This window comes from Meles meles, chromosome 9 (genome assembly GCF_922984935.1).
Source record: "Meles meles chromosome 9, mMelMel3.1 paternal haplotype, whole genome shotgun sequence".
NCBI classification, from domain to species: Eukaryota; Metazoa; Chordata; class Mammalia; order Carnivora; family Mustelidae; genus Meles; species Meles meles.
In genome coordinates, this window is record NC_060074.1 from 88,553,508 (window position 1) to 88,577,039 (window position 23,532).

The 23,532-nt window shown below is 38.6% G+C and overlaps 1 protein-coding gene across 1 annotated transcript in view; it reads right to left on the reverse strand.

The window, feature by feature from the left end:
• The window catches only part of ARHGAP15 (Rho GTPase activating protein 15), a 610,173-nt gene that overhangs the window by 571,249 nt on the left and 15,392 nt on the right, over positions 1-23,532 (reverse strand). The window contains exon 2 of the mRNA XM_046018034.1: positions 10,249-10,427. Coding sequence (XP_045873990.1) covers positions 10,249-10,413 — 165 coding nt within the window. The 5' untranslated portion in view covers positions 10,414-10,427. The remainder of the gene's footprint in view (positions 1-10,248; positions 10,428-23,532) is intronic.

Consider the following 23,532-nt stretch of genomic DNA (forward strand, 5'->3'; position numbering starts at 1 on the left):
AGGAATGTAAACTTCTTTCCTGTCTATTTGATCATGTGTTATTGGCATTAACACTGTCAATAATTCATGGTAAAACAGGAAGTTGCCATGAAAGGTTACCCATTGTCAGGCTATGATCAATAGGGAAGACCACAGAGGGTGATGTATTATCAAGTATCAGCCAATTCACTTTATCCCGGATTTTAAAAACAGGAGTAGTTGCACTCAGTTTGTCCAACCTGAGCTAAGCTTACTTGTTCATTATCTTTTCACTGCTGGTTATAAACTATGCCTTGAATACACTTTATTTACATACAGAATATCATTCCGGCTACTTAATTCCTGCAATCTGGCTGTGGGGCTCCAGAATTTGCCCCCACATTTTGATGATGGTGTTTATATCTGAGCAAACAAAACTGTCACTTTGTTTTCCTATCTTCCTATATTGGGTCACTTTGTGCTACATGATATGATCTATGACAATTCGATGCAAGGAGACACATGTCCCTTCTCATTGGAAATACTGAAACTACAGCTTCCTTTTAGCCCGTGGGAAAGAAAACAAGTCAGGTGACCGAAAGTCACGGAGGAAAGTTAGTGTCATCACTATTCCTCTTCTTCCACAGAAATAATATGTGATCGTGAGGCAAGAATAGCCTGATTTCTTCATGAAGGAATAGAAAGACAATGGTACTTCGGTTGTTTCTGTTTTGGCTCTTGTAAAAGGGCACTGACAAAAAAACAAGACTACCACTTCTGAACGCTTTCAAACACATTCTCAATCTAATACCATCTTGGAATTTTGGGGGAAGTGTTCAGTTATTGAAATCACTTCCTAAGGGATAAATAAAAATGAAACATTAGTAGCCATTTGGCTGCTTGTTTGATTTAGGAAGTAAAATTACCTGACTTATTTCCTTTCGGTTTTCACAGTCAGACCTTTAAAATATTTTGATACTTAAACACTTGAATTTGGTTTTGTTTCATTTTATTTTTTTTAAATTTCACCCAAATACTGGTATATGAAATAACTCAAACATAATTGGGGTGAGAAGGTTAGCCAGTGTAATTCTTCTTACCAAAGGCATTTGCATGTGGAAAATGTACCATATCATGGTAACTACAGTGGCCACCAGAAACAACATGCTGGTGCTGCTCTAGGAAGAAAAAATGTGGAATACAACAATAATAATAACAATAATGATAATAATAGGAAGAGGAAAACAATAAAATAACTCTGATTTTCCTGTTGTTGTTTTTTTTTTCACCTTTCCCCAAAGATTCTACTCTTTTTTTTTTTTGGGTACACGATTTCTCTTTCGCTTTTGCACATCCTTAAACTGGTTTGACAGAAGATAACCATACATTCTATCACAATTCAAACCCCAATATCTTCCCCCAATAAACTTACTGCCAGTGCATTGGAAGTGAATGGGAATCATAAAAATCCATCACCTCAAAGGAGAAGCATATGAGATTGTATGGAAAGAAGATGGCATCATTCCTAGGAGAGAGTGCCACATCACTGTACATTTGCTAATTACTTGCAACAAGCATTAATTTAAAAAAAATAATGCATTTTCCTTATATGGTATTGTTTGGAGATGGTTCTGCTTATCAGTTTTTAATATGCTCTTTGAAAACTGACACGTACTTTACCCACATCTCTTTAGGAACACAGGGATTCAAAGGCTGGATAAAATACTTTCATGCCTCTCAACACAAACCTGAGAGGGTAATTAAACAGATGGTAACAATAAACCGAATCTGAACACATCAGGGATGGGAGTCGCTTATTAGAAGTCTTACACGGTGAAGCGAGGGGGACAAGCCACTCTGGGGGAAGTACCTTAGCAGCCAACACCTTTATGTCTGCCCTGACCTCAGAGGCAGAAGTTTATCAACCATCTAGGGGTGGGTGTCCTACCACCTGAGAGAGATCACCCAGGAGGTCTTCTGTCTGCTCTGAGGGGCAGGAATGCAAAGGACTCTAAAGGAATGCAATGGTCCTTAGGACTGCCTTCAAAGATGTGGTTTAGACACAGCAAGTCATTACTGTAAATCCACCATCCGTCCCCCCTTACACACACACACACACACACACACACACACACACACACACACGCACATCAAAATCTTCTACGTTGGAGGACTTATGCTTGAAACACAAACCCATTTTCTTCTACTGGAGGCCCAAAATGAGATATTACAGAGTTCTGTGATGACCCAGGTATTCTGAATATTTTCAACCTCACTCTTAGCAGCAGAATGGGCTCCAACTTATTCCATCCTTGGAACATATTGGAATTCTACTTATTTCTCAGATCTTCATATTGTCCATTCATCCTGAGTTAAATTTACAAAAGAGGGGTCTTGAAGCAGTTTGATATTTCAGCTTGTAAATGTATGCATGTGGTTATTTTTCCTAGAATATAAAAATAAGTTTAAATATATAAATATTTTATACATCTCTCTGTATATCTACATCTACATCTATGTCTGTAGAGATATAGAGATATGTCTATATATCTTATGTGTATATATGTATAAAAGACTTATATGTGTGTGCCTGTGTACACAGAGAGAAAGTATCCACTATATGCAAGAATGGATCTTGTTGCTGTAGAGGTTTACAATGTTATTGTGCGATCACACAGGCAAAGATGCTATTTTGCCATTACATAAGGCATTTACAACCTAGGAGATAATCAAATCAGTGTTTGTTCTTCTTCTGTTTCTCAACCTGCTTCAGTTCTCTGCTGCAGTTGGCAAGTGCTTTGGGTGCCATTTATGAGAAACATTCAGCATCAATACAACAATGATTTAGCTCAACTAGGGGCTCGCAAGCAAAGGACGGTGTTTTTGATTAACCAAGGTTATAATGATGATCTATTAAAGGACATCGTTGAAAACCAAGACAAATATTAAAAGAGGAAAATTTTAAAGGGTAGACAAATGTAAATCATGGGACAAACATCGTTTTGCAGCTTGCACATTACCTCTTTGCAAGCGCACATCAGAACTCTGTCTGATGTTAGTCTTGGGATTTTGATACTTAGTAAGTATAAAAACTGTTCCCATCTTCTGACCCAGTTATACCTAAAATGACACCTATCCGCTTAAGAATTTGCCAGAAAAATCTCCTAATAATATTGACTATGGTTCCAAAGTTATTTCACGAGGGAAGAGTATAATATGAATTAAGTAAGAGGTGCTGCAAATAATTCAGCAGAATAGTATAGTTGCTGCCACACAGAGTATGAGGTAACCTTTTTTTAATTAGAATGTACACTTTTAGATTACTGATTATGAACATCAGGGGACCCGAGATTTTGATTCATCAGTAATTCTCCTTTATGTCTACACTAAGATGTAAAAATGAGACCTCTGGCTCTAACGTGGTATTTCAGAGCCTTTCCATGCTGCTACAGAAGCTATTTTACCTGTAATCTCTAGTACTGCTCTGCCCCCTTGTGCTGCGACAGTGAACTCAACAGAGGAACAGTTTGCCTTCATCTTTGTACATGAACTATAGAAAAACCCCACTGTCACTTCTCACTTCTCTGGCAAGTTCAAGGTCAGTGTCTAGCTATTTTCAGCTCATCTCTTCTTGATCCATGCAGAGAAATGACAAGGTAACGTGATTCGGGGTCAGCTGTATTACAGGAACCGTTACATAAACGGAGAAAGTGAAAATCAATCCTAGCTGACAGTGACTTCGGGATAATCAACGCTCACTGGATGCCTCTGTCAGCTCGCCTGCATCAAACACCGTGTGACTTCTGTCAGATCATTTTAATAAAACTATATTCTCACTTTCAGCAACCTAAGTAAATATTTCACTTGAGCTGAATTTTTTAGACTATGTCAGCCTTCTGGATTTGCAAACCATGCCAATAATTCCTTGAAAAATTTCACGGGTATTACCTATGGTCCTGAGGTCTGTTACCAACCTGAGAGGGAAGGTACTACTGCAAAATAAGCCCTCCTTTTTGAATGATCTGTGAGAGCTTTCCTGCAGACTGTTGCATCTGCTGCATTAAACTCAACACCCTTCCCCAAGTCACCCTCCGCCCCAACTCCTCTCTCTCTCCTCCTCGGGAGCACTGCCCCTGAATCCATCATTTCTCAATGAGAGACCAGGTTTCTTTCTCCTCCTAAGACGTTCGTCACTGCTTTCCTCTTATCTCTGCATTTCCTGCGGGACATTTCCCTTAATACAGAATTGGAGGCGCAGCATTTAACAAGATGTTCCAAGTTCATGGCATTCCTGCCGACAGCACCTGACATGTCCGTTCAGGGAAGGAGCTGCTTTGTCCCACCCACCTTGTGCTCCCTTGAAACTGTGAGGCACTGCAGTCCTCCACTGAAGTACAATTTACCATAATATTAGTTGTCAGTAAATTCAAAGACGGAACTCCTAAAGCTCTAAAATGGATTAGAACCAATTTAAAAAAGAATTAACAAACTAGAGTAAGAGTATACTGTCAACAAACAAACGCTCCATCATAGGACTGTAATTTGGAATTTTAATTACCCCTCTGCTTCTGTAACAAAACAATGTCTGAACTGGCAGCGATTTGAATCTCTCACAGGTCATTGAGCATTCTAGTTAATTACTCTATGAATAGCCTGTTTTTCTCCCCTCTGGAAACACGTTTCTAATGGCAGTCAAGGTCTGACAAATGTGTCATCTACATAATTAGCTAGGAAGCAACACAAAACATTAAACATGCTTTGTGCCGACAACTATCAAAACATTTCATTTGTTGTCAATTATTCATTACTTTGTAGGTTCTGAAGGGGTTGTTATTATGGAAATAAGTCCAGATGCTAACAAGGTTAGAGTTTTGGATTCAAATTAGTAATCAGAGGACTAACTTTTAAAAAAATGTATCTCATGTACATTCAGCGCCATGTTCAATCAGTAGGAGATTATAAACAAATTTAGCTATGCTCAAGTTAAAATGAAAACGACGCAGCCACCAACGTGAATTCAAGAGCCTCCGCTCATTCTCTGAAGCGCAGACTCTCCCCCGTCATTGTAAACTTTCCGAGCCTTTGGCAAGTCCAGTGTGTGCTTGGTAAATGACAGGTAAACATTGCACTGCACGAGCTGACATGGGAAAGCAAGGACAAGGCAAGAAATCTCAACTTCCCCCACCCCCGCCCACGAGCGCAGATCATGTAAAAGTCGAAATTCTAGCTAATAAACTTTTGAGTCTGTCACCAGCGCACTGGTCACCTTAGGTAACCCTTGGATTTCATGAGTATTTTTTTTTTTCTATTCCTGAAATCCGGTTTCTTTTATTACTGCTTTAGTATTGTATATAAAGACAAGTATTGTCTTGAAAGCAGCGCTCCTGATGTATATAGAGGATATAAAAAGATTTCTCAACAAAATTGACCTCTCAGTGGCAAAGAAAATTGCAGTGGAAGACACATTATTGCGTAGTCGTATCTGAGGTTGGGATCTATGGAGAGTCTCACTCCACTGTCCTCTAGCTTTCCCTTATAAACCAAAATGGCTTACAAGTGTCATCCACAATAGTCCAATAAAGATTAGGAACAAAACACTGTCCTTACATTGATGAGATAAGAAAGATTTAACTGCAGAATGCAGTGTACAGGAACAGTTCATAAGGCTTGTTCTCGAATGAGAAAAATAGAATTCAAATTATATTTGTGTGTGGCTAGAATTTAATTGAGATGATCAGTTTATTTTCTACATAATGTTTGATCAGATGCCTGTACTACAAAGCTCGATAAAAAGAAAAGGGGGGAAAAAAACAAAAACATGCTATCAGGAGAAATCAAGAAGACCCGTTATCTACAGAGTGTGCAAAATATGTCAGGAAATAATTCTACCCTGAGCGCTGAGAATGCTCAGTTAATAAAAAAAGATCAGCCACTCGCTAAGAGAAAATAATTGTCTGTATCTATATTTTTCAAAGCAAAAAGGCAGCCACATCTTACACTAAATAGGACACATTAAAATAAGCTTTAATAATCTTTATGCAGAAGGAAACTAATCCATTTTCAGATCATACGATCCACAGCAATAAAAGGAAATCATCAAACTAAAAACAATTTTAGAAATGGCTGCAGACTCTCATTTAATTAACATGCAACAGATCATATATTTATGAGGAAGTCAAAATATTTAGGAAGCCTATAATCCTGTAAGCCTTAATGTGGTATAAAAACAACAAATAAATGCAAAGTGTTACTGTTATACATGCCTGCCTGATCAATGGTTTTCACATATTGATCTATAAATGGAGTTGACAGTCTGTGTTGGCTGCACATTTTCCAAGCAGCGCTATTTTTGCAGAAAACCAATACGGGCAATTACCTTTGTTTGAGATGCCAAGTCTTATCAATTCAATGTGATTTAGTGTCATTTTAATTAAATATCAGGATCCACTTCAGGACAATTTATACAAACAAAGCCTCAAACCTAACTATAAGCTTGGTTTGAAGTAAACATGGACAAGTCCTACAGTCTCATAATATTTCTCAAAAACTCTGCTAAACAGAAGGCTTATATTTTTAGTACCAATTTTTATGTCTGCCTTTTTGGCTAGCCACAACTTTGGCAAGTATCCTATAATCACAGAAGTAAGAAACAAAAGAAAATTGTTTCCTCTTTTTCTTTATAATATATTAAAAAAGAAAAATGAACATGCACAGTCTGTTAATGGAAGCAGAAGGAGTCCTGTACGTTAGCGTTTAGGAATGGCTCAACCTAAGTCCTTATCCTGACAGTAATAAGAAGATATTCCCCTGTCCACGAGGGCCATGCATAAAGTATTGCACTTCTGTGGAGTTTACAAGAAGGAAGTGGTGAATATTCATGCATGTGGCTGCGTAAGACACCAGCATTAAATGCCGAAACTGCTCCTGTCTGCAAATCCTATGTCTGCAATTTTCCTGATTTGGGCTATTTAAACTCTTCATTAATATCTATTCTAAACTGTCTAGTAGGCTGGAGCTTCCCTCTTATAAATAGCATCAAAGCCACATTAAACCTTCCCCAGTAGCTATTTGCTGGATTGTACATTAGCCTTTCAGCCCTTAAAGAGGCACACTTCACTTGCCCCCCATTTACGCTCCCGAAGCCGTCTGCTTCTGTGGTTCACACATTCGGGCAAATAAGCAGTCCACCTTTAAGAGGTCTCACTCCGGTGCTCAGGTTGAGACAACAAATCACTGAGACCAAAGAGCGTTCCTTCCCCACCAAGCGGAGGTCTCCAGATCTCTCTTACAGAGAGGCAATTTGGCTAACCACTTCCTCCCATGCCCAAGCTTCCCACCTCTCCAACATTGGCCAGGTAGCGAAGTGGCCTTATTAACTACATAAACATGATCATTGGGTGTTTAAAGAAAACGGCGCATATTGCCAGGGAAATACTAATGGAGAATTAATACCTGCTTTACTGAAATGCTTCCACGCAGCCCTTAGGTAATGAAAACTTCAAAGTAATAAGTAAATTCACCTGCGTTTGCATAGCACAGGGTCGAATAAATGTTTCTCCTGGCATTTCAGACTGCTCCTCTGTTTAAGATACCAAGAACATAGGCTCTTCTGACATATCCAGGAAAGTGTTATATATGGTGTTCCAAGTTCACAGTCGTGTTAGCAGTATTTTTAATTAAATGTAATAATAAGGAGGATTTTATGCATTAATGACAAAATTATACAATTGATTAGTCCCGAGAACCTTCTATCATTTTCTGTAACAAGTTAAATTGTTGCAAATACAATATCAGATTCTTACATTATATACTCCAATAAGTCTATATTAGATTTGCATAACAGTTATGCCAGGGGACACATAGTATATATGTGCCATGTATATGAAATATAACGCAAAACAGATATATATATATATATGTATGTCTTGAAGTAGTCCTAATTTCTTTTCTGTACAGATTAAATGTAAGTGTCTCTGTTACAACAAACCATGCCACGTGTGACACGTGTGCACATTTTAGAATACACCTCCTCCCGCCTCTCCTAAGTTCAAGATCTCCCCCCTTGACCTCACCCCAACCTCCAACTTCTGAAAAATCAAGTTCTTAGTTTAGCTTGAGCAGATATCTTTAACAGGCTTGTTTGAATAAATATGCCAAAATACTTTACATTCTGTCAGTATCTAGTCAGAAAATTGTGCATGGAAAAAAGAGATGAAAAGAACCGAGACAGAAAGAAAATTAGTGCCGTGGCAGGCTTTCAGTACAGTAGCTCTGAGCCAAGTTTTCTCAGTGAAATGACATATCCTCACTAAAATACCCCTTTTATATAATTATGCACTGAGTACACATAACCAAAAGTAACTTTTATTTTTGTTCCTTATCGAGGAATACATATTGCCCAGGCTAAGAATGCGGAAACAAAAGCTGGGATAATTATAGCTAATTTAACTTTGGAAAACTCTTCTCTAGCAGTCCAGCATATAACCCCCCAAACTAAAGTTATGTAACAAGGTAATATCAACAATGAGAAACTGCATGATAAAATCCTGCCCAAAAGTGAAAAATGCTAATTTTGTCTCATTTAGCAGCTGGATACAGAAATGCTCATTAGTTTTAAGAGGGTTAATCCTTTTAACTTTTGCATATTGATATGCCAATTATGCCTAATTGTACAAGAGGCATCAGTCAAGGTAATAGTGCATAAACACATGAAAGTTATTAAGTACATCCCAACATGTAATAAAGTAGGTGTTAATTGGTAGCTGAGTTCTGCGGGCTATTGAGGTGGATAATTCATTGAGAGATGGATCACTTGTAATTTCTCTCCATAATTCCTTTTGCAGTCTCATGCTGTGATGTTTTCATGCTTGTCAAAAACAACTGCGGCATAGTGCCTTTTGTTAAACACAGCCAATAAAATATGTTAGGCATCATTAAATATACTTAACTTTTAAACTTTTTCAAAGGTACACTTCTTACTGATAATACATTACAGAGATTCCAATAATTTACTCTAACCACCGTCTCAAGTTCATAGTTAAGGAACATTTTAGCTGGTTTAAAGGCAGAGTCAGGCAGGCTGTGCTGTGCCTCCCAGCAGACAATACTTTTCAACGGGAGAGTAAAGAAAGAAAAACACATCTCTCTCGGGACGTTATCTCAGGATGGAGCTCCCACCCCTGACCTATAATCACTGGCTTCCTTGTGCTGAGTTTGTCTATAATACCTGAAGAAAGCATGCTTAAAACTATGTATTTCTCAAGCTTTTGAGATGGTGGTGGGTTAATTTTGCACTTGAAATTCGAGTGAAAACAGGGAATAAATATAATCGGTGACATGCAACTCAGCAAGTTTATCTCATTTAATAACTCAGTTAGGGAGCTGAATATTTCATAGGCCCCTACGATATTAACAGAACACTCAATTAATAGCTCACATGTTTCTGCGGAGTGACTGGGACTCACAGTCTGTCCCCAGCTAACCTATTTCCCGCTCTCGCTCTCACTGCGAGAAACAAAATAGATCTGGGGTCCAAAAGAGTGGCTAACATTGCATAAATAATTTTGTAACATCCTATGGCCTCAGCTGCAAGTTACCACCATTATGGAAGAAAATTAACCAGAGGAGACTCATCGTAATCAGTGTGTTTAGTGGCTCAGGATGCGTGCAGGGGCAGGGACACAATTGGCAGTAGAGTTCATCTCTAACTATTTTATTTCAAATCTTCCTAATGACACATTATCGAGACAAAACGGCTTCCTCTCCAAACCTTCCATTGCCACACCATTTAAGCTCATTCCAAACCAAATCGCAATTCCAATATTATCTATCGTTGGGAGATTTTAAGGAAGAGATTTTCACTTTTTTTTTTTTTTTTAAGATCCCCCCCCCCCAACCCTCATTTCATTCTTAACTAATTTTAGCCTCTGGCTTTTCAAAGTGATGTACTGTATTTGGAAGTACAAACGCCACATGCTAGCATAACCTCATTATTTTTATAACACTGAAGCATGATAGTGGAGGCCCTTAAAATGAGTCAAAGGTGCTCTTCAGTCTAGCTCCAAATCCACTTTATCACTCTGGATTAAGCCCAGCTCCTCTCTTGCAACTGGGGATATTATTATGACTATAAGTAGGCAAGAAAAAATGCATTACAAAACCAGTTTTCTCATGCACATTAGGAAAACAAATAAAACAAAGCAAATTAGTTTTTGTTGTTGTGTTTGTTTTTTACTTTTTTAACAAAATTCTGTATCACAGAACATGGGGGCTTGGGGGTATTGGACTTACGGGTTCAATGACCTTCCCAGCCTCGGTGAGGATCATGGATTTACTTTGGCTCAGCCTGTCGTGGTGGCTGTTGGCATTTTTGATTCTCATTTGCACAGCTCCGGTGCCTTGACGTGTGGAATTCAGTGTTTCCACAGAGGTATCAGAATTCATAGATTTCTGCATATTGTAGCGTTATCCTGGTAAAATATAAAAGCATTGTGTTATTCTAAATATATTTTTTTCCAAGAAAAACTGGGTGGGGTGCAGGTTCCTGTTCATGACTAAGGTACAGAAATGAAACAAACCATCTCCACCTCTCTGAATACTGTGGAAGGTAATTACTCTGTAGTTGTGTTTTATCAACTGGGGCCTCTGTATGTGGACACTACTATACCTGCCAGAAGACTTCCAAGTTCATAGCCAGCACAGCCATGGTTGTGTGGTTCCTAATTCCATTAAGGGATTTCTAATGGCAACACGATATTCTCCCTTATGTAGAAACGCCAGCTAAGTATCTTCAGGGTACATGCTGTTTGCATTCACAATGTTACTGAACTTTTAACCACCCCATCCCACCCCACCCTACCCCGCTGCGGCCTTTTTTAGTGACCAAAAACCAACATGGACAAGGCCATATTTAAGTGAGCAGAATTGGCTTGAGGGCACACTAAGCTGGTCCCATTGACCATGAAATAGTTGGTTTGGCTTTCTTTGCATGGTGTTCAGTCCTAGCCCTGACTCCCACTCACAATACCCAAGAAGGGAAATCAAAGGTCCTTTGTCTGCTGCCATCAGCCAACTGAACTAGATTCAGTAGCTTTGTTGGACAAAATGTTGATGAAGACTATGAAAAAAGAGAAAATCAAAACCATCTATTTATTGATGTTTCTTTTAAGTCTGATTTAGGCAGGAAAATTCAGGGCAGGCACATGTTAAAGGAGTAGCAGTGAGGAAACAATAATTTGGAAAAGCAAATGAAGAGAACTAAACCGTGGCAACATCCATGGGTGGACTGGGAGGGCTTTGGTTGCTTCCCCAAATCCATAATCCTTTTTAATGATCCCTCTCCACAAGCCCTTCCAAGGAGCGTATCATGTCATTTAAAAGAGAACATGTGCAATGCAAATACAACTTCTAAGCTTCTAGAAACAGACCCCCTTCTGGCCTAATTGTTGTCTCCCTGTCTCACCTATAGACATTACAGAGCTGGTCTGGGCACATGTGTCCACACTAGAAAAAATTGTCATCAATCACAAGCCAAGATAATCCAAGGGAAAGATTGTATTTTAGGGAGCTAACTGTATTGGTACCCCTATGCTGTTGGACAGACAATGGGGTTAGCTAGTATCATGGTAATGTTCAAGCTCAGGGAACTCTAAGAAAGTCAGAAAAGAATGAAAACATTTTAATAGGAGACAAAGTGTTACTTCATAATTGATACCAGTAAGGCAATGGAGAGATAACTTAGCAAAGAAGTTAATATTTGTTGAGCATTTACAATTGACCAGGCAATACAGTCAGTGATTCAATTCTTGCAAAACTCCCATGACATAGGCATTCACTCATACCTTTCTAGAAGAGAAAAATAAAGTTCAGAGAGACTAATAGTTTTCCCAAGAATAATGGACAGAAGAAGTGGAGGACCTATATTTTGTTCCCAAAAAAGAACCATCCTGGTAAAAAAAAATACATTCTAGTTAATCTACACTATGAAATATTCCTCAGCAATAAAAAGAATAGACTATTGATGGTTGCAACCACAGGGATGAATTGCAAATTCCTGAATGAAAGAGGCCAGGCCAAAAGAAAGTACCTATGGAGTACTTATGATTTCATTTATATAATATTCTAGGAAATGCAAGCCAGTATTTAATTATAGAAAGTTCATCTCTGATTGCCTAAAGATGGCATGAAGGGAAAAATGGATTGTGGTGAATACAAGGAAACTTTTAGGTGATGGTTACGTTTGTTAGCTCAACTGTGGTGATGATTTAACAATTGTATGCATGTATTTAAAAATGATCAAATTCTATAAGTACTTGTGCTATTGTCCTTCAGTTATATCTCATAAAGACGTTTATAGGAAAGTTGTTTTAAAAATTCCTTAACTAAATTAATTAAATTGACTTAAGTTTCTTAATTCTTTATTTTGTTCATACTTCCATTTTTATGCTTCTGTATGAGTGATATATTATAAAAACTCATGTAGTTGAGAATAAAAGAGCTATTTCAATAAAACTGGAATTAAAAATTTGAAGTAATAAAAAAAGAAAATCTCATCTCCACTATTCCATAGGAAAATAATAACAGCTGCTTTGATGAGAAGGATTTCAAAATGTATCAAATTTGGCTACTAATATAGACATAGGGAATCTTACCTCTACTTCTAACTTGAATAAGATGTAGAGTATTATATAGGTAACTTCTAAAAAAAAAAAAAGTAAATGCATTTTCCATATATCCGAATATAGGACAATAAATTTTTGGTTTTATTCTGTATATTATTATTATTATTATTAAAGCTATTAATTTTCAGAGCCAATCAGAAAGTAAACACAATAACAAAGTTATTTGATATGAATCTTTGATATTTTTGAGGATGCTACTATTAAAATCATGAGTTTTTCAGAATAAATTATACTAAAATCTGTATGGAACCACAAAATACCCTGAATAGCCAAACCAATCTTGAGAAAGAAAAACAAAGCTGGAGGTATTATAATTCCAGATTTCAAATGTACTACAAAACTGTAGTAATCAAAACACTATGATACTGGGAGAATATAAACACATAGGTTAGTAGAACAGGGTAGAAAGCCCAGAAATAAGGCCATGATTATATGGTCAACTAATCTATGACAAAGGAGTCAAGAAAAGACAATGGGAAAAGGACAGTTTCTTCAATAAAAGGTGCTGGGAAAACTGGACTGCTCCATATAAAAGAATAAAACTGGTCCATTTTCTAACACCATACACAAAAATAAACTGAAAATGGGTTAAAGACATAAATGTGAGACCTGAAGCCATAAAAATCCTAGAAGAGTACAGAAGTAGTAATTTCTCTGATACTGACTTAGCAACATTTTTCTAGATATTTTTCTTCAGGCAAGGGAAACAAAAGCAAAAATAAACAATTGGGACTGCATCAAAATAAAAAGCTTCTGCACAACAAAAGAAACCATCAACAAAACTAGAAGGCAACCTACAAAATGGGAGAATAATACTTGCCAGTGACATACTTGATAAAGGGTTAGTATCCAAAATGAATAAAGAACATATACAACTTAACACCAAAAAAAAAATATATATATATATATATGTATATACACAAACAATCCAATTAAAAATCCAATTCAGGGCACAGGACCTGAATGAACATTTCTCCAAACGAGATATACAGAAGGCCAACAGACACATGAAAAGAAGCTCAACATCACTAATCATTAGGGAAATGAAAATCCCAACCACAATGAGATATAACCTCACACCTGTGAGAATGGCTAAAGTCAATAACACAAGAAGCAGTAAATGTTAGTGAGTATACAGACAAAAAGGAATCCTCATACACTGTTGGTGGATACTGGTACAGTTACTGTGAAAACAGTATGGGATTTCCTCAAAAATATTGAAAATAGAAACACTATATGTTCCAGTAATTATACTACTGGGTATTTATCCAAAGACAGCAAAAACACCTAATCAGAAAGATATATGCAGGGGCGCCTGAGTGGCTCAGTGGGTTAAGCCGCTGCCTTCGGCTCAGGTCATGATCTCAGGGTCCTGGGATCAAGCCCCACATCGGGCTCTCTGCTCCGCAGGGAGCCTGCTTCCCTCTCTCTCTCTCTCTGCCTGCCTCGCTATCTACTTGTGATCTCTCTCTGTCAAATAAATAAATAAAATATAAAAAAAAAAAAAATACTACCTTAAAAAAAAAAAAAAGAAAGAAAGATATATGCACCCTTATGTTTACTGCAGCATTATTTATAATAGCCAAGATACAGAAGCAACCTAAATGTCCATTGATAGATGAATAGATAAGGAAAATGTGGTGTGTATATATATATGCAATGGAATACTATGCAGCCAAAAAAGACCGAGATCATTACATTTGCAACAATGTGGATGCATCTAGAGGGTATTATGCTACGTGGAATAAGTCAGATTGAGAAAGACAAATACCATGTTTTTACTCACACATGAAGTCTAAAAAAAGCCAGACACAAGAAAATGGATAAATAACAACAAAAAGCAAAATAAGACCTATAAATGGAAGACATTGATGGTTAACAGAGGGAATGAGGGTGGGTGTGCAAAAATGGGTGAAGGGGAGTAGAAGGTACAGGCTTCCAGTTATGGAATGAATAAGTCATGGAATAAACGGCACAAGAAAACGAATATAGCCAATAATATTGTAATAAAGTTGTTTGCTGACAGATGGTAGTTATATTTGTCGTGATCACAGTATAATGTAGAATCTTGTCAAATCACTATGAGGTACACCTGAAACTAACATAACATTTTGTGTAAACTATATTTTGAATTTTTAAAAAGTTAAAAATTGGGCACCTGGGTGCCTCAGTTGGTTAGGCAATGGCCTTCAGCTCAGGTCATGATCCTGGAGTCCCAGGATCGAGTCCCACATTGGGCTCTCTGCTCAGCAGGGAGCCTGCTTCCCCCTCTCTCTCTGCCTGCCTCTCTGCCTACTTGTGATCTCTCAGGGTCAAGTAAATAAATAAAATCTTAAAAAAAAAGAAAAAGAAAAATCTCGGTTCTCTTCTGAGTGCATGTAAGCCTTGATCTTTCAAACTCAAAAGATGGTGTGTTTGTTATGTTGGTGAGGGAAATCACTTAGGCTAAAGCCACTATCTTCTGACCAAGAGCATGAAGCCACTGTATTTACATAGCCTGGCCACATGCCATCTATAAATGGCATAAAACATGTTGCTTCCTGAAAGTTTGCACAAATTTCAAAGTCAAATCAACATTTGCATTCTTGTAATGATTTCACAATCAACTCATTATTCGCCTAGTGAGAAGTTACTGTCAAAAGGCCGGATTACTTAAAACACCTCTCATCTGGCTTCCCCACCTATTTTCTTGGGGATAGGGTGAAGAAAAAACTTCCAGAATCTTCCTTTTACAGACATTTTTGTTAGGCTGACTTCTCCCCTACTATAATATTAAGGTGACTTCTCTCCCCACACTTTCTCTCCTCTAGCCATTACTTGCTTTCCCCATCTCCACATTTTGTTGATACCTCAAAGACACTCTAGTTTTTCTCTTTATTCAATTTCCCTTGTATTTTGTGTTCTATGATGGCATTCACTCAATATTATTTCATAATTGTTCTCGTATTTCCTAAAGTTGGTAGTTTCTAACTTTGCAGAGCACTATGACACAAACTCTCTGAGAAGAATAGATATGACACAAAACCCTCTTAAAGATTTTCACCAGCAGAAAATAAATGATTCATTCAACCTTTATGGAGAGTCTCCTAAGTGCCATGTACTATATCAGAGGCTGGAAATTTTCTTTTTTTCTTTCTTTTAAAAAAATTTTTTTTTTTAATCAGGTGCCTTACAGGTTGGTGAGGATGGTGGAGAAACAAATCAATAATTAAAGGAGAATAGAGTTGTGTCCAGCTGGGGAGAGGAGCAATGGCATCAAACTCGGGTGGAACCGGGAGGTAGAGAGAAAGTCAGCAAAGTTGGGGTTGATGCTAAGTCAGGACAGGCGAGGCATTTCAGACAAAGGGCTCAGCAATGCGAAAGTATGCAAAGAACTGTGAGATGACAACGTGGATAGTGAAATGTACCATCAAGGAAAAACAGCACCAAGAAAGCTCAAGGAAAAGAGAAATGATGGCTTTCATGAAGAAAACAGCATTTAACCTCAGTGTGAGTGAGTCTATCCTCTTGCGAGCCTCTTGGGGGGACTGAAGGACTGACTGAGAGCCCCTTCCTTCTAACCCAGCCAGGACTGGTAAGGGGCTGGTATTCTAGATGCTCTGAGGGAGCCATGAAGGAAGAGGGGTTTCCTTGGCATAATACACAAATGTGTCGTATAGATAAAATGAGCACAAGACAGAGCGGTGCAGGACCTGCGGGTGGCCCCTGCCCGCGGAACCCAGGGATGTGCAAGAGGAAGGAGAGAAGACAGAGGAGGAAGGAAATCGAAGGGGCTGAAATGACAGCTGTACTAATGGCCGCGGAACTTTTAACTGTTGCACTTGAGGGTTTGGAGATGATTTCTTTCCATCTGTCCTGCTAGGAGCCTCATACAAGGTGGAGAAGGCCGTTCTAGGCAAAATTTTTTGAGTTGCACTTGGATTCCACTTATAACCCTATCTCTGCACCCTCTTTCAATGTCTCATTTTCTCCTTGCCCGCATCCTACTACTCTGTTGTTCCTCTAGTAGACACTCTATGATCCTTCTCATTTGGGGCTGCCAAAGCCCCCCACTGCAGCACCTACTCAGGTCCCATCTCATCCAAAGAGTCAGCATTTCTGAAATTCCACCATCCATTCTTTCTTACGTATGTCCTTTAAACATCTGTCCTCTCGGTGAATCACTAAGATGTAGATGGGAGGGAAATACTTAAACTAATTCCCATAAGGGCATCAATGATTGGTCAGACTTCCCCTTAACTCTCGGGGAGCATTTACCTGCATCTCAGAATCTCTGGAAACTCTTCTGACTACATGGGAGAAATATCCTGCAGCAGAAGAGCCACGGTCGGTCTACTCCACATCTGATCTTAAGTGAATTCCAAGGGAGGTAGCATTTGTGATCAGGGACAGGACACTGGCATTACATTCTAGTAAAGGGTGTTTCCTGGAGTTGTGCGATGTGAGGGCCCTGCCATGGTGGTCTCGTTTCTGAGTGTTTATGGAAGAAGGTCCTAGGGGAGCAAACTCCATTATGAAGCCTGCCCAACATAGAGGCAAACCTCACACCCCAGGATCCAGCATGACTTGGCTCCCAGCTTCAGGGAGCGGATGTGCTTGCGGGAACATATGCATCAGTTTCACAAGGCACTAGTCAGAAAGGCAGGGAAGACCTCAATTTGTGAGTTTTTCTGTATTATTATTCCAGGAACATTCACAGGCCTTTGGAATCATTCTGTTGTTCCACCCCGGTTTTCTTCCCTCATTGACCCTCAACTTTCTCTATTTCATAGAGCAAATTGCAAAATCAATAATATTTGTCTCTGCTTACTTATATCCCACTTAGTGACATCAAACATTTTGTTAACTACAAGTTATATTAAGTTTCATGTGATCTAGATGCTTATTCAGTATTCCCCTTGTTCTTCCTATAACATATCATCTACTCATCATGATTATCATAATCATCATTATTATCAAAATTTATTAGAGAAAACAGTGTTGCCTGATGCATTTACATTCTTGCAGGAGGCTCAGAGAGCCGTGGTGAATGACTAATGAAAATATTGAAGAATTAGTCCGTTTGCCTGTGTCTAAAATATCCATTGATCTCACAAAACTCTCCAAATAAATATCCCTGAGTGAGAAATTGAAATGTAAATCACTTAGGACTGGCTTCACAATTTCTCTAGACTTCCTGATTTTATTTGTACCAAGCGAAGAGCGAAAGGAGCTTGTGATATTGTACTAGTTCCACTTTCAATGCCGCTTTAAAAACAGGAAACTGTGATGAGAATGCAGTTTGCAAGAGCCACGCAAACCGGCTCCGTTCAGCAAACGAGGTTCCGTGGTATTCTGGGTCTGATTCTCCCACTCCCACTGTCGATACCCAGAGAGGAGCAGATGTGATAAGTAGTCTAATCGTAAATTTCATAGCTGCTCTGTCAATTATTTGTTGCACTCTGTTAATTACACCAAGGCTCAGCAGCTTGCCCTTTTGAGTTAAAAAGTGTATTTTTTTTTAAAGATTTTATTCATTTATTTGGCAGAGAGATCACAAGTAGGCAGAGAGGCAGGCAGAGAGAGAGAGAGAGGGAGAGAGAGGAAAGCAGGCTCTCTGTTGAGCAGAGAGCCCGATGCGTGACTCAACCCCAAGACCCTGAGATCATGACCTGAGCCGAAGGCAGCGGCTTAACCCACTGAGCCACCCAGGCGCCCGTAAAAAGTGTATTTTTGACATCTCTTTCCCATCAGTAGCATTAAAAATAAAAGTGCATGAAGAATTATTTGGGCGAGGAGAAACTGAAAAGGCACGGTGATACCCTCTCCCTGCTGCAGAACAGAGCAAAGCAAAGCTCGGCTAGGCCGAGTGTCCTCCCCACCGCGCCACAGCCCGGTCAAAGCAGCTACAGGACAGAACCTATGTCCCGCATCACCAAATGTCCTCGCTTTAGTCATAGACCCCTGAGCCAACTGGAAACCATGTATGGAAATAGAAGGTAACAAGAATTCCGAAGGAATTCTGATAGAGATCGGAGAGATCATATGATCATCATAAAGCCAGATTCGGTATATATCATGTACATCTTTCAATTTAAGTGTTTGGAAATCTTCCTGTGCTTCCTCACAAAACAATAGAGACTTAGCAAATGTTTACTGAATATATAAATGGAATACAAATATAGGAAATCCCTAATGCCACTGTACATAGCCTAGCAAAACCAATCGGAAAATGTCTTTGATCAAGTCCATTTCTGATTCAAAAAAATATATCTATAATTCACTCTGGCCAGTGTTTCTAAGGTCCAGTGAACTCTGGTTATTGCATGATAAGTTGGGGCAGGGAAGAAAAAAAAAAGCAATGTTTTACAGGTCTTCTGAGGCCCATCCTTGGAGAATAATAGGAATTTTTAAAAATATAAGGAATACCTTATTTTCATTTCAGAATTAGCCTTTTTTTTCTTTCTTTCTTATAAATTAAATGAGTACGTTTAATGACCATCCTAAAATTTAGCAGGGTTATTCGTTCTGACAATAGAGAATGTCTTCTGTGACTTTCAAATTCCTTTTGGTGCTTCATATTATTTTTCCAAATAGAAGGACTCTCTTGCCTGATGTGGATCACCACTGAAGATGTTGTGAGAACTGTCACAGAAGCAAGCTCTGAGTGTCCCCAGGGAATTCCCATCCCATGGGTGGTAGCCTCGATTTTCACCACGTGGCAAGTGAGCTATCTGGTCACCCCAACCACCAAGAGCTATGGTCAACACACAGGAGCCCTCTGTGGCAGTATGACTCCATTCCTTTCCCAGAATGTGTGGGAAGTGCTATTTCTCTAGGTCTGCTAAGGAGTTCAAGGAAACTCCACAGACAAATATTACATCTGCGAGAAATTCATTTCTATCCCCTGGAAAGATTTTATGTTGATCTGTGGTAGAGCACGGTCTGGTTGTTCCCCTGTGGAAATGACTTGTGGCTGTGGTAGCTCCAGTAATGTGTGGCACAACCTTTGCGCTACACTTTCCTGACAGGTCAGTAATTAACTTGCATCGCAATTGTTTGTCGTCTCCACCACAGCAGCCATTTACTAAAATAACATTTTAATTTCAGTTTCCTTCCAGTTCACTTTCTTTTTCTTTTTTCCCTGTGGCTTCTACATCTCTATTAAGTCTAATTTCCCCAGACCACTTCCATACGCGGAGAGAGTGCAATAAAACTCAGTTTCAAAAATGTCAAATATAATGAGAAAAGAACATCATAGTAAAGGAATTTGACCATAGCCACCCCATTGGGTAACATTGTCTTTGACTGGACAGGTGTTATATATAGGAAATGTGGTAATAAGGCTTTGCGTTTATTTAACTTAACTTAATCAGGGAATCAGGGTGATATTCTGCATTTACTGACAAAGTCTGGCAAGTCAGCTGCATGGATAAACTAATACAGTTATTGTCATTACCCGTGGGCATTCAAATGGTGAAAATGACAAGTAAAATACATTTTTTAAAGTAGAATAAGTCCCAGACAAAATTGTGTGCCCGGCAACTTTGATCTTTTTTTAGATCATGGTATCTTGTTGCCATCTCTCATCCCCTGGGGACCTTAACCTTCTAGTCTCTATCTTATTGGAAGCAAAGCAACTGATTTACATTTCAAGTATTTATTGAGACTTTACCTGAAAAATAGACTTTTTAGGTCCCGCATTTTCTGCAACAATTATTGAAAACCCCAGGGACAGACATAAGCACATTTGCCTGCCATGGATTCTGGTTAAGAGTGCAATGGAGGATGGGACTGAGGAAAATCTTAAGGCGAAGGTGACATTTGACCTTGACGTTGTATAAAAATAAGATCCAAAAGGCAGAGAAGGGATATCAAGGGCAACACAGGCTGAGATCACCAGATTTAAGGAAAACAGGAGTGAACATCCACAACAAATGATGGAATACAGGAGGCGGGAAAGTGAGGGAAAGATAGTCATTAGGGCTAGATGAGGAGAATCTTGCCAGGTAAAGAATCTGGTTGTTGTCTTATAGAGCCCGGGAACCTCTGATGATTTGTTTCAGGCATAATGCCCTCCCAAAGGATTTGGTGAAGAGACACCCAGAGAAATGGATCCCCAGCCACTGCAGAATGGTAGCATTCTCATGGGATGCTTCTTAATGAACTTCAAATCAGGATAAATAGCATAGCATCTATTTGTAAACACTGATCTTATGATAAGAGAAGTGATCTGGGAAAAAAACACTCCAGAACTTCAGGAGCCTCCTTTTGAACCTCCAGGTGCATGTTTAATGCTTTCGGTCACCAATTAAATGAAGAGAGAGGTGGAAACTTCATAGGAAGGACACAATGAAGCATTTAAGGAAGAGATATCAAAGGGTAAAATTCTATTACTGAGGACAAAGAAGAAAAATGAAGTGAAGATTAGTAGAACTGCTTCTGAATTTCCCTCCAGTGATCAGGTAAGTAGTACAAAATTGAAAAGCAAATAGGAATAAAATGCCTGTGCTATTGTAATTATGTTTAGGCAGCATAAGAAATTTTATGAAATGGCAATCTCCTGATACACAGGAGAACCATAAGGGGCATAAGTAATGCAATCCTCCCTCTGTTTCCTCTGTCAGTTTTGACCTAATCTAGCAAGAAATGCTGAGCCATTTTCTGCCTCTTGCGTACAAGTATCAATTAAGGGAAAACAAGGTGACTATCTTAGGGCACTGGATGATGAAATGTCACTTAAGGAGAAAACATTGGCAGTAGAACAAGTTGCTCAGCAGCCACAGTATGAGGAAACACTGACAAAACAAGCAGTCTTAAACACTTTCTGGGACAGGGCCGGTTCTCTGATCTTTGTTGGAGGAGTACCAAGGGCAAAAAGTACATTTCAACCTGTGATTGCTTATTTCCTGGGATTTCATGTTCCATAGCATTTGCTTCCTAAAGGATGTGACTCAGTTGCAAAGCCCTTTCATCAAGCTGATTAAATCTAATCACGCACTGATTGTAATACACCGGGATCCCTCTAGCTCGATCTTGGCTAGGCCAGGTTAAAATATGGAGAAGATGCATATTGCATAATTAGTGTTTGACAGTAATTAACAGGAGTCAGTAATTGACAGTAGTCAAATATGGCTGACATTTGTTTTATTTAGCAAATTTGTTATTGTACCCGATTAGTCTTTCCCTAATGCTCCTGTCTTCAAAGTCTGAATTGATTGGATTGGATTTCAGTGCCAAGAGGACACGTCTGAAAATGGGACAGTAATGTCATTGTCCACTGTTGTGACAATGACACCATGAAAATAAAACATTTCAGCAAATTTCCTTTAATGCATTAAAAAATTTAGTTTCTCGCTCAGTAATGTATGCATAAAATACATTTTAAATCGTTTGTGTGTGTGCGTATGCCTATGCTTGTGTACAAAGCACAACGAATTGTCACAAACTGAACACACTCGTGTAACCACACCCAAACTGAGAAACTCGACAGTGTTAGCATTCCAGACACCCCTGAAGCCCCCTTCCAGTCACACTCTCCACCCACCCCACTAAAAATAATCATTATTCTGTCTTCTTGGTTTTTCCTATTTTTAAAATTAATCTAAATGGAAAACCTAGAGTATGTATTTTTTATTGATGAGTTTATTTCACTCAAACATTCATTCGTGTGACTGACTGCTATGTAATATGCTTCTGTGAAGTGCTTATAAAAAACTTTTGTTAGTTCTTCTTTTAGGTTCTTTGTCCTTTCTGATTTGTAGAAGTTATTTTTATATTCTGGATACAAGCCATTTTTAAATACATATGTCGCAATAATGATCTTTTCTCACTTGTGGGTTACTTTCTACTCTCTTAATAGAGCATTTTCATCAATAGACATTCTTAATTTTAATATTGTCCAATTTATCATTTATTTCCTTTTAAGATTAATGATTTTTTTTTGTCCTCTTAAGAAATCCTTGCTTGATCCAAGACCACAAAGACTATTCCTGTATTTTCCTCTAAAAAGATTTGTTTCAACCTTTATTTTTAGAAATGTGATTTTGTGGAAATAATTCCCGTGTTTGCTGTAAGATAAGGTATCTTTCTATAGAGATAATTCATAAATATTTCATATGCATATATGAAATATATATAGATATATGTATTTCCTCTAATTGGAAAGACCAGCCATCTCTCATGGTTTATTGAGGTGAGAAAGGACCAAGATCTGGATCTTCATCGGCAGTAAACAGATACTGGAGAGCTCTCCTATCCACAAACGTAGACAAGAGATGCAGTTGGGTCGGATAATCACATATATCAAGAAACACTGGCAATTGGGTGAAGCTGAATAGAAAGATCTACCCTACAGGTAGGAAAAAACAACCACTGGTAATCTGAGAAGGGAAGTACTCAGAAGTTCAGATTTGCTGACTATTATCAACGAGGAGATTTGTTATTAAATGTCAGAAGGCTGATTACTGGATATTTGTTCAGACCTATCTCAGTTATCCAGAAGGAAGACTGGCAGTAGAGAGGTTGGACCTCAATCCTACCCAGAGGATGAGGCCATGAATGACCGGGTTACCAGCAGAAGAAGCTGTGGTTGAAGACGAAACAAATGTCTAATGAGGAAGGGCATGACTTGCCGAAGGACCGGGACTGGTAAATACGGGGAAACACACCCCACATATGCAACACAAGGGCAGACCAATGCCATGATCGCTTGTTAGAAATTTAACATTGAACTCGCCAAACTCCTTTCCACTGGAATTAGCTAAAGACTACCTGCATTAAGCTAAGATTTCTCCCAGGAGTTAGGGTCAGAAATAACTTCAGTTGAAAAGGAACAAATGGCTTTCTAGTGAGGAGTAAGCAAGCTACCGAGCTGCGATTCTCAAGCGTCAATATGAGAAGCTTCATAAACACG